At 48.2% G+C, this 23,428-nt stretch overlaps 1 protein-coding gene and 1 long non-coding RNA gene across 4 annotated transcripts in view; both read right to left on the bottom strand.

The window, feature by feature from the left end:
• The window catches only part of PTH1R (parathyroid hormone 1 receptor), a 187,435-nt gene extending 172,253 nt beyond the window's left edge, over positions 1 to 15,182 (bottom strand). The window contains exons 1-2 of one of the 3 annotated variants that reach the window (XM_084620002.1): positions 14,495 to 15,182; positions 13,049 to 13,447 (exon numbers count right to left, since the gene is read on the bottom strand). In XM_084620002.1, the coding sequence (XP_084476128.1) occupies positions 13,049 to 13,123 (75 nt within the window). In that variant the 5' untranslated portion in view covers positions 13,124 to 13,447; positions 14,495 to 15,182. Of the gene's footprint in view, positions 1 to 13,048; positions 13,586 to 14,494 lie in introns of those variants that run through there. The other 2 variants (XM_084620004.1, XM_084620003.1) reach the window with 2 other exon arrangements.
• A 1,681-nt stretch (positions 15,183 to 16,863) lies between these two features.
• On the bottom strand, positions 16,864 to 21,817 carry LOC311516723. Its single transcript, XR_014710493.1, has 3 exons — positions 21,688 to 21,817; positions 21,285 to 21,421; positions 16,864 to 17,833 (listed from the first exon to the last, which is right to left on the bottom strand). It is a non-coding gene; the product is annotated as an uncharacterized lncRNA (long non-coding RNA).
• Positions 21,818 to 23,428: the final 1,611 nt, after the last annotated feature.

Raw genomic sequence — 23,428 nt, 5'->3', positions numbered from 1 at the left:
CACTTTACACTCAGAGAGGTTTAAGTGACTTGTCCAAAGACACCCCCCACCCCGCCCCAGGAAAGCAGCCTTCGGAGCTAACCATCCTGCCGCAGAGCAGCCATTTTAGAACCAGCGAGCCAAACGCACACAACCCGGGGAACGACGGCAGAACGTGCAGCTCGAAGGAAGCCTGGGAGAAATCAGTTCTCCAGAGGTGAACAGTCTTGGTAATCTGAGAGCTCTTGATAAGCAGGCAACATCGATTGCCCTGATTGTGTCCTCTGAGCGTCTCTTAGAACGCCCAGCTTTTATCATCCCCCTCTTCTGTGCTGTCTTGTTATTGCACTGAGCGGCCTCTCCGATTGCTAACCATGGCATAGATCTGCTGGGCAATGTGGTTCTATCGATCCCGCTCTTAAAGCGATGCTAGGACAAACAAGACATTCATTTTCATTGTAGAGTGCGAGGGGTCTGGCCACAGACACCAGCATCCTCATTTCCTCAGGGATGCTTGACCCCTGCTCCGCCCCAGGCCCTTCCCCCACACCACCCCTTCCCCCAAGGCCCCACCCTCATCCGACCCCTGCCCCGAAGGGTTGCCAACCATCCAGGACTGTCCTGGAGTCTCCAGAATTAAAGATCAATCTTTAATTAAAGCTTATGTCATATGACGAAACCTCTAGGAATGAGTCCAACCAAAACTGGCAACCCTAATGCCCCACCTCTTCCCAACCCCTCCCCCTAGTGCACCCTCTCCTCCCCAGCACCTCCTGCACGATACTGAACAGCTGATCTGCGGCAGGCGGGAGGCACTTGGGAGGCAGGGAAGGAGCTGAGCTGCGGGGCTGCTGGTGGATGCTGAGCACTCATTTTTTCCCCGTGGGTGCTCCAGCCCAGGAGCACCCACAGAGTCAGCACCTATGGGGCTGGCTGTCCAGAGCCAGGATCCAAAGCCACTTTGAGTCTAGCAATCACCTTCCTACAAAACAAAGGGGATTTTGTCCCTCATATCAAAGGAAGGAGCTGGGTAACAATGGAGGAAGCAGGGGATTGTGGGCAAGAGGAGGCAGGATATTGGGAACAAATCGGAAGCCCACTGAAGTTGTTCCATTGACTTCCCTGGGCTTTGGATCTGGCCCATTGTGGATCTTCTGGGTTTTTTTTCCTCCTTTCACTATCGGGAGGGTCATTAATGTCTGGCCCAGAGGGTGAGGCAGGGTAGGAAGTCACTGATGGATTCCGATGGCTTTGGGGTAGGAATCAGCCCTGTGGTGTGCTCACGAATGGCGAAGGCAGGTAATTACATGAAGGACAGCACTGTGATATGCGGAGTGGATATGCATGCGCCAGGAGATCCCAAAAAGCTTTGCGTTGGCTCAGAAGGCTGGTATGGCTGATGGTTTTGCAAAGTACTTTGAAACCAGCAGTCCTGGGTTTCCTTAGGAGAGATGGGCCAAGCTGGAATCTGGGTTCAGTTTCCGAACCCCAAAACTTGCCACGGTGAATGCTGGGGTTTGGGTTAGGCCTATCTCTAATCGAGCTATCTATCTAACCATTTATACCATAAGCATCACTGTCATAGCTCCATGACTTAATGTGCAGAGGTGGGAATTCATGTGCCAGAGCATCCTGATTGCTGTAACTCAAGGCGTTTTCCATTCTCTTCCTTCTAACCCCCGTAACTGATGCTTTGGAATCATCATGCTTTGCACATTCAGGGTGCCATTCATTGGAGGATCCCATGGCCCTTTTGGAAAGTTTATTAATTAAGCCTCAGTGTGAGGAGCTGTCAGAACACGATTGTCATGCCCATTTCACAGATGGAGATGTTGAGGCAGAGAGATAGAGGTTAAGTGACTCACCTGAGGTCACAAAGCAAGTCAGTGGCAGAGTTGGAAATAGATTACCTGCTTCCCAGTTCCCCGCTCTCACCCATCAGCCTTGGCTAGCTAAACTGAAGTATCGTCCATTTGTGCCTCACTGTTCTCCCAAGATACTGAGTTCTCACACCTACTGCCTGGGGCCGGTCCTTACAAATACCCGCCTTGCCTGGGCTGGATTGTGTGTGCACCTAACCAATCTATGCCGACATACAGATATTTAGGCTCTGATCCAGAGGCCAGTGAAGGCGACAGAAGCTTTTCTGTGGACTCCAATGAACTTTGGAACAGGCCCTTAAATGGATGATGTTTAGCTTGTTTTCATTCCTCAAACCTACAGTTAAAAACATAGATAGATAAAGTGTATGGAGAGAGAGAATTTAAATACATGATTAGTAGGGTGTGTGTGAAAAGGGGTTAAGATAACATCAAGGAACCCGGATAAGTTACAATACCAGGACATCCATGGGAAAAGCCTTCTGGCAAGTTAAAGATACTGCTTAGCGCTGACTTAGCAATTCACATCTTTAACCTGTTTCACAAACACTGACTCATCTATGGGTGATTTTCAGATACAAATCGGGTATTAAAGAGCTGGCCTTACCTGGTATGCTACTGACACCAGAGATCATTACAATGGAAAGCATTTAAACAATCAAATGCAGCTTGGGCATTATCCGCTGTTTGATTCTGCATTTCAATCAGCTTAGAAGGTGAAACTAGAGAGGTCAGTTTATGGTCAATTTCTCCTTTGCTCTCGTGTGTGTGTGTGTGTGTGTGTGTGTGTGTGTGTGTTAGTGCCCAGACATGGAACAAACACACTGCACAGGCCCCTCAGTCAGTGGGGATTTTCAGGACCAGAAGCCAGTGGATCAGGTACTGGACCGGGAGCCTTGAAAAAGAACTTCTGTTCCTAGCTGTGATCTTCCGCAAGTCACTTCGCCACCCTGTGAGTCTGGGTACATCCCAACAGTAGCCAGGGGCGTATTTCCCAACTCGGGCAGACATACATGCGCTAGCTCTGCTCAAACTAGCACCTAAAAATAGCATCAAAAAGAAAAGGAGGACTTGTGGCACCTTAGAGACTAACCAATTTATTTGAGCATGAGCTTTCGTGAGCTACAGCTCACTTCATCGGATGCATCCGCTGTAGCTCACAAAAGCTTATGCTCAAATAAATTGGTTCGTCTCTAAGGTGCCACAAGACCTCCTGTTCTTTTTGTGGATACAGGCTAACACGGCTGCTACTCTGAAACCTAAAAATAGCATTGTCAGAGTGGCTCAGGCTAACCCAGGGGAGTGGTGGGATTGTACTCAGCCGGCTAGCCCGAGCTGCCATTCGCACTGCCACGCCCACACTGCTTTGGCTGATAAGTGCTTTGAGATCTCCCGAGGCAAGCTGCCCATTGTTCTCTGCTGGCTCCCTGCATGGGAATGAGGGAGCTGGTGAGGTCTGGAAGAGGTCAGGGTCCCCAAGAAGATGAAGACATCCCACTATGACAAACTGGCCAATTTCCCCTCTCAGAGCTGTTGTTTCAGGCTCTCTGCAGACTCAGGTTGCGTCTACACGGCAGTCAGAGGTGTGGCTGCAGCATGTGTCGGCACCCCCCAAGCTAGCTTTGCTCCAGCGAGCTCCCCTAGCCATCGCGGTGTAGCTGCAGCAGCCTGCTCTAGCTGCTCGAGCATGCACCAAGTCTGGGGTGGATTGGTACAGCCTGTGCCGTGCCTCGTTGCTGCTGCGGCTTCACTGCTCTTGTTATCAGAGCGAGCTAGATCAAAGCCAGCTGAGGTATGCCCAGACGTGCGGCAATCTCACCGCTGACTGTGGCCCAGACACACCCTCCGGCAGACGTCACCGGGTCCGTTGCACTCAGGTCACGTTTTCAAGTTTGCGGTGGGACCGTGAGGGCTAGAAAGGTATGAACGCTGAGATTCTGACCTCGTCACGGGACTCCAGAAGCCAGGAACTTATGCACCCACCCCATAGTGCCTACGCTTCAATGTGGAATGCCTTTCCTCTCAGTTCTGTCCTTTCCCTACACACTCTAGGCACGGACCTCTAGTTCCCGAGCCTCAATCTGACCCTGGTGCAGAACGCCCCTTCTCATCTCTATCCGTGCCCATCACCGTGTTATTTACACCCACGTGTGACCTAGTCGTTCTGTGTCCATATCTGTGCATTTGTGTTCACCATAGTTATTCCCCTTCCCCATCATGATCAAGACATCCCGGGACACCTAACTTGGACTTCAGAGGCTAGTTATCCACAAGAAGGGCTGTTAAGAGACATGGGAAGTTAAAGAGATGTTGGTGAATAGCCTCCCTCTAATCCTTTCCACTGTCTACGCTAGATTCCCTGTCCCATGTTGGCGGTGACATGTGCGAGTGTCTCGGTGTTGTTCCTGAGCACACGGTGGGCAGCGTCTGTGCTAGGTTTGGATGTGAAAACGTGTGTGAGCATGACAGTGTGTGTGTGTGTGTGTGTGTGAAATATAAGTGTGCCCCTGGGACCTGGCTTTGAAAACTGGCACCTGAATGTATGTGAGCATGCAAAAGCGAGAGCCCTCAGATACACGTGAAGCTGGCACCAGTTTAAAATCAAATTGATTTTTAAATCAATGTAGTTAAACTAGTGCAAATCCCTACATGGACAACCTCAAATCTCTTTAGACCCCGTTTATGTCTAGTTAGCATAAGTCGGTGAGGTCCGTGTGCAGGTGAGAATGTCCGTATCTGTGTGAGAGGGTAGAAGTGTGAAGGCCAATGAGTGAGTGTGTGTGTGTGTATGTCGGGCCAGATCCTCAGCTGGTGTAAATCAGCACCCTGCCATCAAACTCCAACAGAGCTTTGCTGATTTACATGTGCTGAGGATCTCACCCAGTGGGTGTGTACGAGAGGGAAGCAAAGTGTTTGAAGGAGGAGCAACCCAGATGCATTATGGGGGGCATCAATACAAAGAAATCTGTGGAGAAATAAATTCTGTGATGCTGCTGTCGGGAAATCTAAAAAGGAATGAACTGTTGTCAGTTTCCAGCAGTGAAATCTCACAAGGGCTTTCTCCTTATATTTTCTGATAGAGGAATAAAGGCGGGCTGGCTCCAGGACCATTACTAGCATGCAGTACCCCTGCCGTGCAGGAAACATAGGGTGGAATCTCTGACCTACCACCTGGCTGTCCCAGGAGCGTAGAAGGACACTGCTTAGAATGTATAAGTTAGCTGTAAAACAGCATGCTTCAGCCTTAAGCTAGATGTAGTTAGTATTTATTATTCGTATTGTGGTCGCACCAATCACAAACCAGGGTCCCATTGTGCTGGGTGCTGTGTAAATACAGAACAAAGACAGCCTCTGCCCTGACGAGTTTAGCTTAATTTATTCTCTTACCAACAGCCCACTGATTCTGAAGATCTTTAGCAATGTTTAAGGCCTGAATTTTCAAAAGGGGCTAGTGATTTTGGGAGCCCGGTCGGAGAAACTTTGAGAGGATCCTGACCTTCAGAAAACTCACCTCCTGGAAATCAGGCCCTTTAAGAGGCCTCGAATAGGTACCCGGAAATTAAAGCACCCCCAAACCAAAATATGCTAAGGCCTACCCCCTTAGTATATATAAGGCCTGATGCAAAGTCCGTTGAAGTTAAGTGGAGCCTTTGCAATGACTTGAAAAGAAAGGGCTCGGATTACGTGTATGCAGGATAAATACGAATTCCTATTCCCTAGCAGAGCAATTGAGAGGCTGAGTTAAATTCTGCCTTTAGTTACACCTGCGTGTCCTCAAGGATAGCTGTGGTGATGACCAAGTGGGTCTGAGAGCAGAACGTGGGGCATTGCTGTCATCCGTCACCGGCCCCATATAGTATTCTGCCCAAATTGTATTCCGTGAATTCCATTCTGCTAGCTAAACCCTGCCTGCAGGCTCAACTGGATAAAAGATTCATCTTCGCTTGCTGCCTTTTAGTAGGTGTTACTGTGCATTGCTCAAGAACTGCCACGTTCCGCCCCAGAGGTGGCTGCACATCAGCCGAGGATTCATTCATTTGCTGCTTGGTGTCTTTGATGGAAGTTGCAACATAAAAGTAAGTCTTTATTATAATAGCTCTCAAGAGCCGGCTCATGGTCTTGAATATTCCAGCCTGAAGCATCCAAATTGCTGAGGATGAGTTGTGTTCCAGTAAACAAGATGATATTAAGTGTTTCAGGAAGGAATTCCTTCTTCCCTGCTCTGAACATTTTTAAATAGGGTTTTGATTGATCCTGGTGAATTGTTTCCTTAATACTTCACTTGCCCTAATGAACCTATCTAGGTTTTGTGATTATTATTCCTCCTATTTATTATTTGCATTGCAGTCGCACAAAGGGACCCAGTTTCGCCCCTGTCACGATTTGAGTGGATACAGAAACCTTTCTGCCTATGCAGAGAAGCAGCCTACCCAAAATGGAGATCTCTGGGTTTTTCTCTTTTTGATCGTGTCCATTTCAGAGGGTAAATGCAGGGCAGAGGGATCAGTGTGCAAAAGGCTTCCCGGTACTAGTGGGGATGAGGTAACTACATAGTCGACGGAGTAGATAAATACTCTGCGGGAGGGGTTTGCCCATCACTGTAGTTAATCCACCTCCCTGAGAGGTGGTAGCTAAACTGACAGAAGAATTCCTCCCTCCACCTACCACTGTCTACACAGGGATTTAGGTTGGCTTAACTATGTAGCTCAGGGGGTGTGGATTTTTCACACACACCCCTCCGAGCGATGTAGATGGGTCAATCTAATTCTCTAATGTAGACCAGCCCTACGTGAGAGGAGAGTCAGGCCTGATCTACACTTAAATTTTATACCAACATAGCTAAATTGGTCAGGATTGTGAAAAAAATCCCACCCGTTAGTGACAGAGCTATGCCACACTATGCCCCGCAGTGTGGACGTAACTGTGCTGAGTGTGTCTACACTAGGGTGCCATGCGGCTATAGCTTTGCTGGTACCGTCTCTGTAGTGTAGACGTGGCCTCTTAATAAGGACACATGCTTACAAGGGGCAGCTTTAAATTTGCCTCTGTTGGAGACGTAAAATCGGAGAATCATAGGACTGGAAGGGACCTTGAGAAGTCATCTAGTCCAGTCCCCTGCACCCAAGACAGGACTAAGTATTCTCTAAAATCAGACTGTACAATTCATTAATAATAGTCCCAAGCTCCTGTGTTAATTCATAGGGTCAAATCCTGATTCCACTGAAGACAGAAGTTGCTTTGCCACTGACTTCAATGGGACTAGGATTTTGTGATAAGATTTGGAAGCCAGACGGTACCATTAGGATCATCTTCTGACCTCTGCATAACCCAGGCCACAGTGGAGTGCAATAGTGTTGTACTTTTAATCAGCGTTGCCAACATGGAGGGTCCAAAAATCACAAGTCAGGTCCCCCACCATGGGAGATCAGCTTAAAAATCGCGAGATTTTTGAAGAATAAGACATCTGGGGTTCTTTTATGTGCTGATGGGGGTTGCTAATTCCAGCTTTTCTCCTCAACCACCAGGGTCAGAAACTTTTTTTTTAAATGAAAGCGGAGAGTCAGTACTCCAGGAGCCAGACATTTAAAAAAAACATCAAATATCACAAGGCTTGTGACAAAGTTTGGAGAATTGGCATCTCTGGGCAGTGGCTGGCTTTGTTTTGGTTGTGTGTGCAGCTCTGAGCACACTGGGGGTCCTAAGCTTTGACCAGGGCTTCTTGAAACCACCACAGCATAAACAACAATGTTGATCTCTCAAAGCACATTGCCACCGGATGTTATTGCTGTGGCGAGTCAAAAACCAACAACAAAGCCCTGATCTGTCGGTTGGGGAAGGGTGGGTGTGAAATGTGCAGATCTCTGTGTAACAGCTCACGCCCAGCACTCGTTTGTAGCTCGACATCCTCATCACACAGTTATTTATCCCTTGCACTCTTCTCGCTTTAAGGGCAGCAACACATAGGCCAAATGTAGCTTGTTCAGGTTGGATTTGCCATGGGAACTCGGAACGTCTTGGCTTGTAAGTCACACCCTGCACAATAGTCTAGCGCCGAGGCTTATTTGCTTTGTATTTTGTGGTTCAGTATTTATAGTTCAGGGATATCTGTTAATCCCAAAGTACAATAACAAAATTTTTATCTTTCATAAATATACTATGGTTGGGTCAGCGGTCTCCCAAGTGTGAAAAAAAAGAGAACATTTCAGACATTGTTTTACGCACTTCAGGGCTGCCTTTTTAATGAAGTTGGACAGCTGAGCATTACAGCTTCTCTAGATGTGATTTTTTGGACAGTGTATGGGGACGGAATATGATGATCCGTTCCTTCTAGCTGTAAATTACTTAAGGAAGAAGGCAATCAGTCAACTCTGTGATTACTATTGGCATTACCATAATGCCTAGGTTCCACAGTCTTAGACCAGGAATCCATTACGCTAGGCCCTGTACAAACCCAGAACAAAAAGAGAGTCCTTGCCCAGAGATCTTGTAATTTAAGTAATTTAGCCTTTCCCGTTGCCAAATTCTACAAAGACATGGCTCGAATCAGAAAAGCAAAGAGGTAAAAACAACACCTCCTTAAATCAGTCTGCCCTAGATACACTGAGTCCTAGCTGATTTGTGCACAAATGGACAGATTCCCCGCTGGTGTCTATCGTCTGGGAATCTGGTCCAGAAACTCCTGCAAATCATGAAGCACCCTAAAATAAAAAAAGCTATGGCAGGACAAGAGTCTGTCCTGCCTGGCACCTCAGCTAAATTGGCAACTTTTACTTCTGATTTTTTAGCGATGCTGACAACACGAGCGGCCCAAAGAGCATGACGAGATTTTCCAATCTCAGGGACCCTGGTGCTGACAGTTACAAAAACGATTGAGCTGCTCTGCCATGCAGCCAGGCGAGAGATTATAAATGTGGAATGCAGCAACAGTGGTTTTTGACAGAGCATCTCTTCTGATGATAAATGCACTTAAAGCACCCAGGTTAAAAGAGAGAGAAGGGGAAACAGTTGGAAAAAATCCCTGGGCTTTTTTTATTGTGGTGGGTTTTGGGGAAGTCTTCTCGCGGGTTGTTTAAAACTCCCCTTTAGGATTAAAATGTAGTGTTTGAGGTCTCCGCCTGTCCTGTGCTGTAGTCAGTGACATCCCTCACACAGTGGTTCTGGTGCATGCAATGTTTCTATTACAAACCCCTTATTTTCAGGACTTTGCAGCTCAGACCAAACCGTCTCCCTCCATATGGAGACGTATGACCGTCCCGCAAAGTTCATAAACTTTATCTCCACCACGCAGGCACAAACGCACCAGCCTGTATGAACCCAGCACAAGGGCCAACTCCTGGTCTTATTTGCACGGGCGTAAATCAGGAATAACTCCACTGACAACAGTGCAGTTTCTCTGGGTTTCTGCCAGTGGGACCAAGAGCAGAATTCCACCCGAAAAGCCTTAGTTTGCACAGACAGTAAAAGATTACAATCCAGACCTCTGATGGTCCCGCCACCTCATTAAAGTCACCAGGCCTGATTCTGATGTCACCTGCATCCGTTTTACACTGCTGCAACTCCATTGCAGGGTTACTCCTGATAGACACCCATGTCAATAAGTGGAGAATCAGGCGCAGTGGAGTTGCAGCAGGATAAGGAGAGAGGAGTATTTAACCCTGAGAGCCCTGTCTCTTACCTTACACCGCACGCTAGGTTTCATGCCATTGCCTTGCAATTGAGGCTGAAAGATCCTATCCGTATACAACGTTAAAGCTAATTGAAAAGCAGTTCAGGCAGCCAAGACGTTGCCCGTCACATGTAGGTGCTGAAGAACATACTGTATAGCCCTTTACAGCCCTAATTTCAATCTCCCCTGCATTCACTCTTTCATGGTCTAACTCAGGGGCTCTCAAACTTCATTGCACTGGGACCCCTTTTTGAGAACAAAAATTACTACACGACCCCAGGAGTGGGGACTGAAGCCTGATCCCACCCAAGCTCCGCTGCCCCAGGCAGGGAACACACCAAAGCCAAAGCCCAAGGGCTTCAGTGGGGCTCCAGCTTCGGCTTCTGTCCTAGGTCCCGGCAAGTCTAACACCAGCCCTGATGACCCCATTAAAATGGTGTCGCAATCCACTTTGGGGTCCCGACCCACAGTTTGAGAATGACTGGTCTAACTCAAAGTTTCAGGGGATGGGTTAGCGATCTAAGCATCTGGTTTAAAATACCTGGGGCCATGCACTGATCTCAGCTTCCATGGGATAAATCCCAGTGAAGTCAAAGTGATCAGAACCTAGTCCCTGGATTCTCCAGAGCCACAGCTTCAAATCCTGGGCGTTCAGTGTAGCCCCTTGTCCTTTGGAAACTGATAAACCGAGTTCGCTGGCTGGGAGTCTGTTAACCAAGGTCCCATCTGCTGGGCATGGACATTAAAGGTCACATGCCACTTTTAGCAAAGATCTGTCCCAGAGTCTGTGGCCAAAATATCTCTTGCCCCGAATCCGTTGCTGTTATGCCGTGTGATCACCGCCAGACACCCCAGAGGTGGCTGCGTTTCAGTGATTCCTGCCTGAGAATAGTCTATTAAACATATTGGAATCCTTTAGCTTCTATCTAGCTACATATATGGCCCCTATCACTGCCGTGTTGGAGCAATGAAAGACACTCTGTCAACGCAAGCTGCTAATACCACACAGCACTGTTCATGTTCGTTTTCAGAGTAGGTTAAAAATCGGGCCCCCGACAGAGATAAAGTTCAGCTCTGTGTTGCAGGTTGCAGTTCAGCAACACGACATGCTTTTAACACTCAGGATCATAACCCCTGTGTTCCTCCTAAGTAGGAGGTGAGAGGAATAAAGAATTTCTTCCCAGTCAATGGATTATAAGGCAGTTTTGAAGTCCCTCAGGCAACTTTCTTAGCTGTCTTTGCTGAAGTGTTTTAAGAGCAGCTGAGGTGTTTTGAACCTGCAGCTCCGCATGCGCCTGATTGAAATGAATGGAATTACACCAGAGTGACACTGGAGTAACACAGCAGTGAATCTGGCCCTCTGCATGCAACTAGAGTGAACGGTGACAATGCTAAGAGCCAGCGAGAGTGCAGATCCCCCTGAAAGGACAGCGGATCTGATGTCTCTTGCACTTACGCAAGTGTCTCCGTTTACTTCAGTGGACTTATTCTTGATATATACCAGCACGTGAGCAGAATCAAACTTTTGAGTACCAGCACAATCAACAACAGTCCCATGCCAGAATCTCCGTCTCTGGGCAATGCTGCAGAGTTAATCCCAGAGTATATGAACTGAAGTTGTCTGTTTGCTGGGGTTTCTCTCTAGTTCCGGTCTCTGTCAATGAATAATTCACTGGTAAAATAGCCATTAAAAAGCCACAAGAACTCAGACAGCCTGTTTGCTCGTTAACCCTGTGATCACAAGGCTTTTGCAGCGCATGGGTAGTGGAATCAGTGTGTGTCAGTGTGGTGGGGAGCAGGGGAGGCTTGAAATGGCCAGCACAGCGTGTCTTCCTGCCCACGCTCGCTCCCAGCGTTTGTGGCAACACAGATGTAGCAGATTCAAGTCACCATACTCCATCGGCGCCCGCCGGGGGCCCCTATTGAAGTCAATGGGAGTTTTGCTGTTGACTTCTATTGGAGCAGGTCTGAGAAATGTGATGTTAGCAGGTCGCACATATTTAACTATAATCATATAACCCCAAGTGGGCTGGAAGTCACAGACAATGCTGGCTTTTGCTCTGTTCAACATCAGACCCAGGCAGGGGTGCTGGAACAATTTTTATAGTGGGGGTGCCACTGTAAACCCTGTATATGATGGAAACCACTTCAAGTCAGGGGGTGCAGTGCACCCCTAGTTCCAGCATCTATGGACCCGGGGAGAAGAAACATGATCAGGCATCAGCCGTTTCAATCCCACGCATTCTACAGCCACTGGCCCACGGCTGGCACATCTCAGCAATGGTGCACTGATTTTCTTTCAAATACGGCTAAGTTCCTATCCCTCAAGAGGCAGAGATGGGCGAGTCTAGGGATAGTCTGAATGTCTGTGGTGCTGGTTGGTTTTTCTTGTTTCACTCACAGCCATTGCATGGGCAACACACCAACAACACAACACACCAACAAAATGTAAAGCTACGTTATGCAGAACCTTCTGCCGCACCCCCGAGCAATGGGTCCAAGTCCTTAACACAGGCAAAACTCCCCAGTGAATTTCAACAGGCATTTTTTTTTGAGTGAGGGCCAGGGGACTAAATCCCATTCTAAGCAATGTTCATTGTCTGCATCTAAAGCGGACATGACCGTAGGCAGTCACCCCAGACCTCCTTACCCATTTGCCCAGCATCAAACATGATCAGCAATAACAACGCCAGGGCGAGGAAGACGTATGTAACAGCCTTGTATCTAGTGGCTGACGGAGCACACAGTGTGGTTTTTGATGTACAAAACCTGATGCCTTGTGACATTTAGCTTCGTCCATAAGGATGAGCAGAGCAAGTCGCCTTTGGCTGTACCACCCTGAGACATAAACCTTTTTGTTCCACTCAGGAAGATAGTTGTCTTTATAGAGATTAGCTCCTCATGTAAGAGCCGTCTCACCATACAAAATCACTCTATATTGTATGTGTACACACTCACAGATGAAACACACTCTTAGATGATATAGGGTTAATACTACTTTCATTCCCCTGAGTATAAACCATGTGCCATCCATGCGCTGACGTTTTGGACTGCAAAGCGGATCCAGTATTCTACTGTACAGTCACTCCCAGAGCAGAAAGCAACTGTTTGCTGAAATTAAGCTTGAACATGATTAAATTAAGACTAACATTGTAATCCGGAACAGTGGACAAACGTTTTGTCCCCTTAATAGGATGCTTTTCGGTAGTGGGTGGAGTGGGGCTGATCCTAGAAATTATTTCCAGTAGCTGGCTCAAATCAGTGTCAAAGTAATTTGGAAATGGGTAATGAAAATTCTTCCGAAAGTACAGTCATTTTAATTTCATCTGGCGTAGCCGCTTTCGGACTAACAGCAGCAAGGACTCAGTGCAAAAGATCTGCCAGCAAAATCAACCATTCGTCTAAAAAGCCAGCGCTTTGCTGTTTCTAAATCCTGATACAGTAAATTACTCATCAAGGAAACAGCCTCAGCTAAAGGAAACAATTGCTCGAGAATGTGCCGGAGAAAGATTTAGCAACTTACCAGAGCATAGACAGAACTCAACACCGAGCAGCAGAGGATCAAACCCAGGCTGTGATAAACCAAATATGATCCCATATCCAAGAGACTTATTGCAGCATCCACGATCTCTAAGGGAAGTAGAAGGACGAAGGATCTTCCAGTGATCCAGTCGTAGATGATTTTTTTTCTTTTCTTTTTCTTGACTTCCCAGTTTTTTTTTTTTAATTATTTGCTTGTTTGTTTCCACAGTTTTAGCCAGAGAGGCACATGACAAGAAACCCCAGTCCTTTGCTTCGCTTTCTCATGGCTGGAAATCTCTGCAGTTTCAGAAATGTAGGGAAAAAGTCCATGTGAAGGGAGCACCAACACCCAGTTCAGTCAGAGCAGCAGTTCCTGGTGCTGTTTGTTTTGTGTGTGCATCTGTCTCAGAGCAGAAAAATCACATCCATATGTCAAAACTGCTATTCTGCTTCCTTTTTATGAGGCAGAGGGAAGTTCAAATAATTTCTTTGTCAAAGGCAAACACACAGCAAGAGAGAGAGAAGTGGGAAGGGGTGGGGGGAGCTGTTAACCACTGCTTTATTTTTAGATCTAGTAATTTTATCTTTTAGGTTGGGGGGGGGGGTTGAAAAAAAAGAGCTTTTTTTAAGCAAGCAAACAAATCAGAAAGTCACAATTTTTTTTTAAAAAGTTGGAAATATTTTCACTTAGCAATTACGTTTAGGCAAACAGGAGTGCTGCTGGGTATTTTTGCTTGTATATTTCAGGGCAGCTCAGCTCCACAAGAGGTTTATTCTGTCAACCTTCCCTGGATGCAATGTGTTTTCGTTACAAATTCGGGTTGGGGTTTTTTTTTTTTTTTTTTTCGCCTTTCTCTCTCTCTCTCACTGTCTGTCTCAAAGGATCTGCAGTTTCAAAAAGCCAATTGGGTATGGGCTGAAGAGCTGCTCTTCCCCCCCCCTAAATAGTTTATTTTAGATGTTGCAGTAAAAACTCTTTTCACTTACTCCATGACATTTTCCAAAATCTGCGCTTTTCCATTTGCACACACACACACACGCTTCTTGCCCTGTCCTCAACCAAGAATCAAATCACCCCAGCCCAGTAAAGTCAAAGTTGCTGCTTTTCTCTCTCCCGCTTGCTGCCGCTGCTGTTGCTTTAGACTCACTTAGGAAATGAACATGCGGACGGTCTGTTTACTTCCACCCAGACAAGAGGGGATTTAAAGAAAGGACAAGGAGAAGGGCCGTACACTTTTCACCGGGGAGAATCGACCAGCTTCCCAGGGTAGACTAAGTTTGTACAGTTGCCTTCAAAACACACCGACCCTGCCGCTTCAACCAACACACACTCACACACAAGACAAGACAATCGGGAGATTAGAACTTCCTTTTTTTCCACCCGCCTCCCCCCCCCCGCCCTGTACTAAAATCCTCCCCCCAACCAACCCGCACCGATGAAATTTACCAGCTTGTTAGTTTCACTGCAGGAACTTGACTCCGAGCTGTCTGTCAGTTTCATTCATAAAGCTGCAAGAAAAGGCACCGTCTTCCCCTGAGCAAAGGCTCGAGGTTTGGTTAGGAGTCTAGGACAGAGAGCGGAGCAGCTCTTCTTTTATACTGGGGGTGGGTTTTTCTTTGGGGGGGGTGGTGAGTTAAATAATAACGAAATAATGCCCCCCGATTTAATTTTGTTGCTGGGGATAGATAGATAGATAGATATATTTGTAACTTGGAGAATCAAATCCTTTGATGGGTTTTATTTTATTTTTGCAGAAGCAGCAGGCTTCTGCCAGGGGTGGTGATTTTTGTTTTTGTTCTTTTTGAAAGGGGGTGATAGTTGCAAGAAAATAGCGATCTAGATCTTTGGAGAGCAGGAGGGGAAAGCCTCAGATTTTCGCAGAGTGGAGCTGTGTGCGTTTCTCTTTTATTTTTTGGAGAGGGAAATATCTCTCGGGTTGCTCTGCCCGTCTAGGTATATATAGGTCCCCGTGGCTGTGAATGGGTGCCTTCAGCTCGTTTATGAAAAGGGTCTCTTTCCCTGCAAAGGTAGAGCAGGGCTTCCTGTGCATGTGAGAGAGAGAGAGAGACATAATCCTGCTCTTGATGCAAACTCTTCCTCTCTCTGCTCCCCCCTCTGTGCAAGCCTGAGTAGATCTCAGGGAATGTGTGTGGTTTTGGAGCAAAGAGGCAGGTATAAGAACCAGCGTGGGCAGGATCCCATTGGCTAGTGGCAGCCCCCATGTGACCCTCAGACCGTGAACCACAGGGCTAGCTGTCCACACCTCCCCCCACCCCACGCCCCCAGTCCTCCCCGCTGGTCTCCGCTCGTGCCTGATAGGGGGGTTTCTTTCAGAGGGGCTGCACGGGAACCACATGGCCCCGCGTATACAATGCAATGCGGGCCGGGGGCTTGGCATGGCTGGAAACAGAAACAGGTCTTCTAGGGTAATATCCCCGCCCCTGGGAGATCAGGGAGATTTTGCAAAATTTGGAGGCGAGCAAAGGGGGTGGGCTCGGAGGAGGGGGTGGCTGCCCTTGAAAACCGGCTCCTGGGAAAGGGGGAGCAGGATATTTTTGAGTGGGTTGGGGTTTTATTATTTTATTATTATTATTATCCCCTCCCCCCCCCCAGTTCTGAAGTTTGCGCCTGGGGAGGGAAGGGGGCTCTTGACGGGGCCGAGGATCGCCCTGTGGAAGCTGGGGGGGGGGGGGGCGGCTGTTTAAAGGGGGGGGCTGAGAAAGAGCGGGATCCGAGCCCGGGTGCTTGGCAAGCGGCGCTTTGACTGTCAAAAGCCCACCGGGCCAGCCCGCTTTCTGTCCCCTCTGGAAGGGGGAGAGCGGGAGCTCTTTGCCCCGAGCTTTCCGGCAGCTCCCGGCCTGGGTCGGTCCGCTCGCTGCGCCTTTGCTGGCTCAGGCTGCGCAGGGAACCGACAGACCCAGGGCACCAGGCTGCGGTCTGTTGACCCTGGCGCCGCGCTTCCCCCGGGAGGGGGATTTAAACTCTTCCGTGGCCCGCAGGCTACATTGCTCCTCGGGCCCGCTAGGAAGCGCTTCAGGGCTGTGAAGCGAGGGAGCTGCGCGGGGCCCATCGAGGCGAATGGGTGACTTACACTTTTTTTCCAGGCTCTGCACATTTGCCCAAGTCCCGCTACTGCCGGCGGATCATTTCCCCTCTCCCCGCCCAGCGCTGCATACTCAGGGTCCGCTTTGCTGCTGCTTACAGCCTGGCTCTGGGTGTGGAGCGCAGCATCACAGAAGATCAGGGCTGGAAGGGACCTCAGGGGGTCATCGAGTCCAACCCCCTGCTCAAAGCGGGACCCATCCCCAGATTTTGCCCCAGATCCCTAAATGGCCCCCTCAAGGATTGAACTCACAACCCTGGGTTTAGCAGGCCAATGCTCAAACCACTGAGCTATCCCTCCCCCCCGAAGCAGGGCCAACACCCACTGTCTTTGCTGGGTCATCACCATGCCGCTGGGAGGTACTGCAGGCCTATTAGCCCCACATCACAGATGAGAAACAGTTCCACAAAAGTATTTAGGCTCCTAAATCCCTTTGAAATCCATGGGAGCCTAAGTACCTTTGAAAATCTGGGCTTAAGTGACTTCCCCCAGGTTACACAGGAAGCTTCAGGCAGAGCAGAAAGTTGAACCTGGCTCTCTGTAGTCTCCAGCTAACACTGGGACCAACCTTCCTGTCCTGTGCATTTGTGGTCTGGGTCCAACTTGACAGTCTATGCTGGGGTGACTGTGTCTGTCAGCATGTGCGGTTCTGATTCGCTCCACTGAGGGGATTTACCCCTCTGGTGTAAATGAGGAAACAATGAGGCTCTGAGTGCGTTTGTACATGTGTGCACACCACCAAGGAAAGTGCTGCAAGACGAAAAGCAATCCTTTCCATTTTATTGTTCTGAACAGACCTCTGGGATTTGTACTAAGTGCAGAATTTCTTTGGCATTTAAGCATAAAAACCCACCCAACCGAACAACAGGAATAAAGGGGAAGATCCTCAGCTGGTGTAAATTACTAAGGATCTGCCCCAAATATGTCTCACATCAATAGGCCTCCTGACCCGCTTTCCTATTCTTGAGCCGACATTCACACAAGCTTTGGAAAATAAAACAATCGCTCGTCCTCCAGTTTCTTCCTTGCCCTTGGATGGTGGTTTCTTTTTTCACAGAAACGAAGGTTCCATCTTAGAAGAAGTATTTTCTGCTGCTCCTCTGCCGATTTCACTGTGATGGCGTGTGGATTGTACCCACATCTTCCCTGCATACTGCTTAATGCAGCCCCAGGCTTTATTGATCTGTGGGGGAAATCACTAGTAGCCACTGGCCTGACATAAACAAGCTTGTCAATTGCATTGTAAACCAGAAGTGTTGCAAGACTTATTCCCAGAAACGGAGTCAAATAACAAAACCTCAATGAGCTAAGTGGGAGAGTTGGACTATTTTGCTTTGTTTTCACTTGGCTATTGGTAGTTGTGGCTTATGTGTAAAGCCAGGGCCAAAATACACAGGGTGGGCCTTGGCTTTGCCAAAATTTACCACCACGAACAAACAGGAAAGTAGCTGAGCCTTGTAACTGTATTCTTAGGTCTTGCATATAAATTCAGGTAGTCCTGAGGAGTTGGTGTTTTCGTATAGAAAATGAGTGTTCATAATTGCAGAGAGTGGGGAAGAACCCTTATATTTAGGGTCCGATCCTGTTCACAAATGTCCCGTTGACTTCAATGGCCGCTGGACCGAGCCCTGGTTGAGGATATTGTGTAGACCTGTTTCTTTACCGCGTGTTGCACATAAAACCTACAACAGAGGGGAATTTGCACATGCCCAGTAACTAAAATTTGCACATGCCCAGAGTCAGTAGAAAGAAAAGGAGTACTTGTGGCACCTTAGAGACTAACCAGTTTATTTGAGCATGACCTTTCATGAGCTACAGCTCACTTCATCGGATGCTCATGCTCATGCTCAAATAAATTGGTTAGTCTCTAAGGTGCCACAAGTCCTCCTTTTCTTATTGCGAATACAGACTAACACGGCTGTTACTCTGAAAAGAGTCAGTAGAAACATTTCCCAGGTGTGAATGACAATGGAAGGTGAAAAAAAAAAGGGGGGGGGAGGAGAATGAAACAGCTGGTGTAAATCTGAAGGGACTTCACTGATTTCATGACTGTTACTCCAGATTTACACTGGTGTAACTAAAGGGAGAATTTGACTCTGAGGGCCTGAGATATTTATATGGCCCCCATCCCCACACAACAAGGAGCATCTCATGCTTTTCAATGTGTTCATTTTGTAACACCCCTGTGAAGTGCAATGATCCACATTGTACAGATGGGAAAACAGAAGCATTGACAGACTAAGGCCCAGATCCTCAAGGTATCTGAAACCAGTGGGAGCATCAGAGCTTAAGTGGCTTGCCTAGGGCATACAGGAAGCCTGTGGCAGGATCAGTGATTGAACCTGGGTTCCCAAGCTAGCACCCTAACCAGCCTTCACCTCTCTCTACTCTGCTACATCGGTGTAAAGTCATTAAAGCCAATAGAGTGAGGCTGGTTTAGACCACATGGAGCTCTGGGTCTTCAACATCAGAAGACAGAACAAGGAGCAAGGGTCTCAAGTTGCAGTGGGGGAGGTCTAGGTTGGATATTCGGAATCACTATTTCACTAGGAGGGTGGGGAAGCACTGGAATGGGTTACCTAGGGAAGTGGTGGAATCTCCATCCTTAGAGGTTTTTAAGGCCCGGCTTGACAAAGCCCTGGCTGGGATGATTTAGTTGGTGTTGGTCCTGCTTTGAGCAGGGCGTTGGACTAGATGACCTCCTGAGGTCCCTTCCAGCCCTGATATTCTATGATTCTATGATCAGTGGAGTTACACCGGTGTGATGGAGCAGAGAATAAGTACTCTTCTCTGTAGCGTCTTAGATATATAACCTCCAAATCCGGTGAAGGCTGTGACTAATAACACAATGGCGCTGCAGCAGAGGAGCTGATCTAGATGGTCTGGGAGAGACCCAGCCACACACCGTCTTCTTATGCAGATGAATCTTCTTAACTGAGGCCCACGCTGGTGGGAAGGGAAACAGAGCACTGAAGTGGTCAGCTGGAATATCAGAGGCTTAGCCGAGCACATCGTGCTGGGAGCTGCTCACTTTTATGGCCCAAGCTGCTTGAAAAATAGCCACCAATAAAAAGCCATAAAGCTTTGAAACACTGATGAAATTGTGTTCAAGAGCGGCTTTTCTCAGCCAAAGGGCACTGACAAAGAGGGGTGGCATATTTTATTCTCTCTCAGCAGCTTCCAGATCAAATTGACTCCATTCGCAAATCTAAAAAGGGTATTTTCCTAATTGCTGTGCTTTCATCTGCCTCTCTTGTGAACACCAGCCAGAAACATTCTGCGGGAGGACCTGAGAGGTGAGTTTTTTCAGGGATCCCCCGGAAGAAAAAAATCCATCTGGATCTCTTCGATATTCCTATCAAGACCTGAAGGGATCATTAGATCATCCAGTCTGACCTACTATTGTACTGTAATACAGGACACAGAATTTCAGCCAGTCAGTGCTGCACTGAGCCTAGTAACTTGTGTTTGGCTAAAGCTCAAGTTCTAGAAAAGCACCCAGTTTGATTTGAAAACATCAAGAGACAGAGAATCCATCAGTTCCCGGGAGTGTTTGTTCCATAAGAATGGCCCTGCGGGGTCAGACCAAATTGTCCATCTACCCCAGTATCCTGTCTTTTGAAAGTGCCAGATGCTTCACAGGGAATGAACAAAACAGGACAATGTATCAAGTGATCCATCTGTTGTCCAGTCCCAGCTTCTGATAGTCAGATTTCAATGGTTGATCACCCGCACTGTTAAAAAATTGTGTCTTATTTCTAATTTGAGTTTGTTTGGCTTTAATTTCCAGCCACTGGGTCTTGTTAGACCTTTCTCTGCTAGATTAGGTACCATTTAGTATCTGGTATTTTCTCCCTGTGAAGGTTGTTAGACACTATAATCAAATCATCTCTCAGCCATCTCTCTGACAGGCAAGACAGGCTGAACTTTTTAAATCTCTCACTGTAAAAGTATTTATTTTCCGCAGCACTCAAATTAGTTTTGTGGCTTTTCTCTGTGCCGTCTCCAATTTTTCAATATCCTTTTAAAATTCTGAGCACCGGAACTGGATATAATGCTCCAGTGTTGGTCTTTCTGTGGTTGTGAGTGATGGGAAGAAGGGGGATACAACTGGATCTGCTGGTTGAAAAACACAAATGATTTTTTCCTGAGAAATTGGGGGGGCGGGGGGGGGGGGGAAAGGAGTCATTTGCCAGAAGCATTTCCTGAAAAAACGTTCCAGTTTTCAAAATGCTGATTTTTGTGGTGGTTTCTGATTCTTCAAAACAACAGGAAGTTTCAAGCATCGTGAACATTTTTCGTCATTTTTCATTGGAAATATGTTTTGCCAAAAAAAAAAAAGAGGATCAACCAGCTGTTCTCTGCCCTGATTGCTTTATCTCCAGCCAGGTGCCCCTGACCTGGGGTAGGGCTGTGCTCACCGCATCAGAAACACCCTTAAAGGGGAGCTTGACTCATTCAGTAGCCACCTCTGAGCATGAAGCAGGACCAAAAGCTGCAGGGCCAGGAATGGAGGGAAGCAAACACCTGTGAGTACTGTGGGTTAACACCTAGTTAACTACTGGCCTGGGGCCCTACAGTCCCACCTGCCCTGCTGTGGAGAATACACAACTGGACAACACTAAGCCCACTGGACAACACTGAGCCCCTGTGGCGAGATACCCGCTCCGTGCAGGAGAGGGGGAATTGTAAGGCTCCTGCAGGATAATTCAGCACCTAGGGGCCAGATCCTCCACTGGTGTAAATTGGTGTTGCTCTGCAGAAGTCAATTGAGTAAGGCCAGTTTACACCAGCTGAGGATCTGACCCTAGGTGGGCCATTTCTCCCTTTGCAGAAAGCCCTGGTATGTACTGAATGGCAGAGGTGACCTATTGCCGCAGAGGAGGGCAGGTACCACTGCTGGAAAGCACCTTTGTTCCTCCTCTTTCAGCAGAAGCTGCGGAAGTCCCCTGTGCCACCCCGTCCTGCTGAGACTTCCGCTCCGGCCACCTCAAACCTTCATCCAGCCCTAAATTGACAGCTGGGGAGAGAAAAAGCAGAGGTGCCTCTTGTGTGGATCCCGTTGTTTGCTCCCACAAAGCGAGGGACTAAACACACGGTGCCCTTATCTTGATCTCCCCCTTCGTTATGTACCTTCTATAGAATCAGTGCCAGGAGATCAACATGCAAAGCGGGACCTGGGAGAAGGTAGGGTGGCCTTCCGGACTCCAGGAATGTGCCATGCAAACCGAGATCCTCATCAGAGAGCGGCTCTTCTAGAACGAAGCACCCTGAAAGACACGGAAGCAAAATCCCTGGGTGAAATCCACACCCCGCTTAAACAGCTGTTGGCAAACAACAGTCAGGCTAGCCATCCCATCAGCCGCAAACCTGCAGCTCGAGTGCTAGCAACAGCAGCCCTGGTGACCAAGGCAGCAGCTGCAGCCAGCAGCTTCCCATCCACAGGGAGTGGAGGGCACTGGGGCATTGCCTACAGGTGAACAAAATCCTCATGTTGCTATTTTTCTTTGTGAACCATATTTAGCTTGTCCTTTACCTTCATTAACACTGGCAGTGTATGTGGCCAAGGGTCATTGGGGCACAGGTGTGTGTTCCACTCTCCTGAACTGATGGACTTTGTCTCCATCTGGTTGTATTTTCATAACCTTTAGAGTCCAGGGGCATCGATGTAGGTGTTTCCCAATCCTTCATTTCATTGGCAACCTGGAAAATGCCAGCATTTGACTAAACAACATCTCAGCACAGTGCCTCAGCAGATACGCTTTGCTAAACACCCGGGTCTGAACCCTGAGCTCAGCTATGCTGGTGATAATCCAGAGTGACTCTGCGGAGCCATTGGAGTCACTCTGGATTTACAGCCATGTAACTGAGATCAGAATCCAGCCCCAGAGTATCAATTAGTCAATCACCAGACTAATCAGCCCTCCTGTCCAAAGGAAACCACAGGTTCCCCTCTCCCTGATACGAGATGGCAGGACGCACAAACCATTAAAATCCTCAGGAGCTTTAAGTCATCTCACCACTCCCCTGGTCCCCAGGGGAGCCAATCTGGCCCCTCAGGTAACAGAGCAGACTGAAGGTTGCTCTAAGTTACACCGGCATGCGATGATAGTCTAAGGGCCATGACGCTGGCCAGAGGTCACCAGAATGTGGCATGCTCAGGCCACACCTCCTGGGCAGGGGAGACCAAAAAGGGGCATCAGAGGGCAGGCAAAGCTATATCTATGCCATGACCTGAGGGTTTTCCCATGCCAGGGAGCCCTCTAGAATGGCCCGGGATCTGTCCCACAATTGTTTTCTAGTCACACAGAGGCAGGGCTGAAGGGTACTTTGAGTTTAGCTTGTTCGTGTTTCCTCCCACCTCCAAGGGTCATTCTTGATTTATGAACTCCAGTCTTTAAAGCTAGATTCCAAGTAAAGAGAAGTTTCCCTCATCCCCTCTCCCCCACCCCCACCCCGCTGTTAATCATAGGTCAGCTGTGTTTAATGATTCACGTGCCTACAGTGCATTACCAAATAGCCAGGGAGCCCTCACAGGGTCCCTCTAAGAGGCAAAGAGATGCAGACAGAGGTACATCACAAAAGAAGTGGGAGCAGGAAGAGGTGGAGTGAGGGAGGGGCACGCTTGGGGAAGGGGTGGGAAGAGGCGGGGGGGGGAGAAAGAGGCAGGGCAGGGTGGGGCTTTGGGGAAAGGGTTGGAGTGGGTCCGGGCCTGGGGCAGAGCAGGGAGTTGAGCACCCCCAGGGAAATCAGAAAGTCGGCACCTGTGCCCCTCACCCCCGGGTGAATCGAGAGCTTCCCAACCAGAGGGCCCTGGCTAACTTTGCCTGAGCATTGCGGCACTTAGATGCTTCTCTGACCCCATCCCAACTGAAAACGACATCACAATAAACAACTCAGCTGTTGCAACTTCCCCACTGTACAAGACTGGCTTCACACATTGCAGCAGTTCTTGATTACAAATGCGTTCTTGTGTGACGGGACTCAGAACTCGCAAACTCCACAACTCGTGTTCTCAGATTTGATCCAACCGTGTGCAGTCGCCTGTCTTTTTAATTTTAATCCAGGCAAGAAGGATGAGTAGGTGGCAATAGGAAATAGATGATCTTATCGCTGCCTCCAGGAAGAACCCTTGCTGAGTCATTCGGGGAGCAATGAGGGCTATTTTTACAACTGCTGAGCATGTAACTCAGTCCCTGCTATCATAAACAGTCATATAGTGTCTGTCCTTGCAAAGCACTATCTGTCTCCGATGAACTTGTTATATCAGGTGCATG

The sequence above is a fragment of the Lepidochelys olivacea genome (assembly GCF_965140295.1).
Source record: "Lepidochelys olivacea isolate rLepOli2 genome assembly, chromosome: 2".
Classification (NCBI taxonomy): Eukaryota; Metazoa; Chordata; order Testudines; family Cheloniidae; genus Lepidochelys; species Lepidochelys olivacea.
This window is presented reverse-complemented; position numbering and strand designations above follow the sequence as displayed.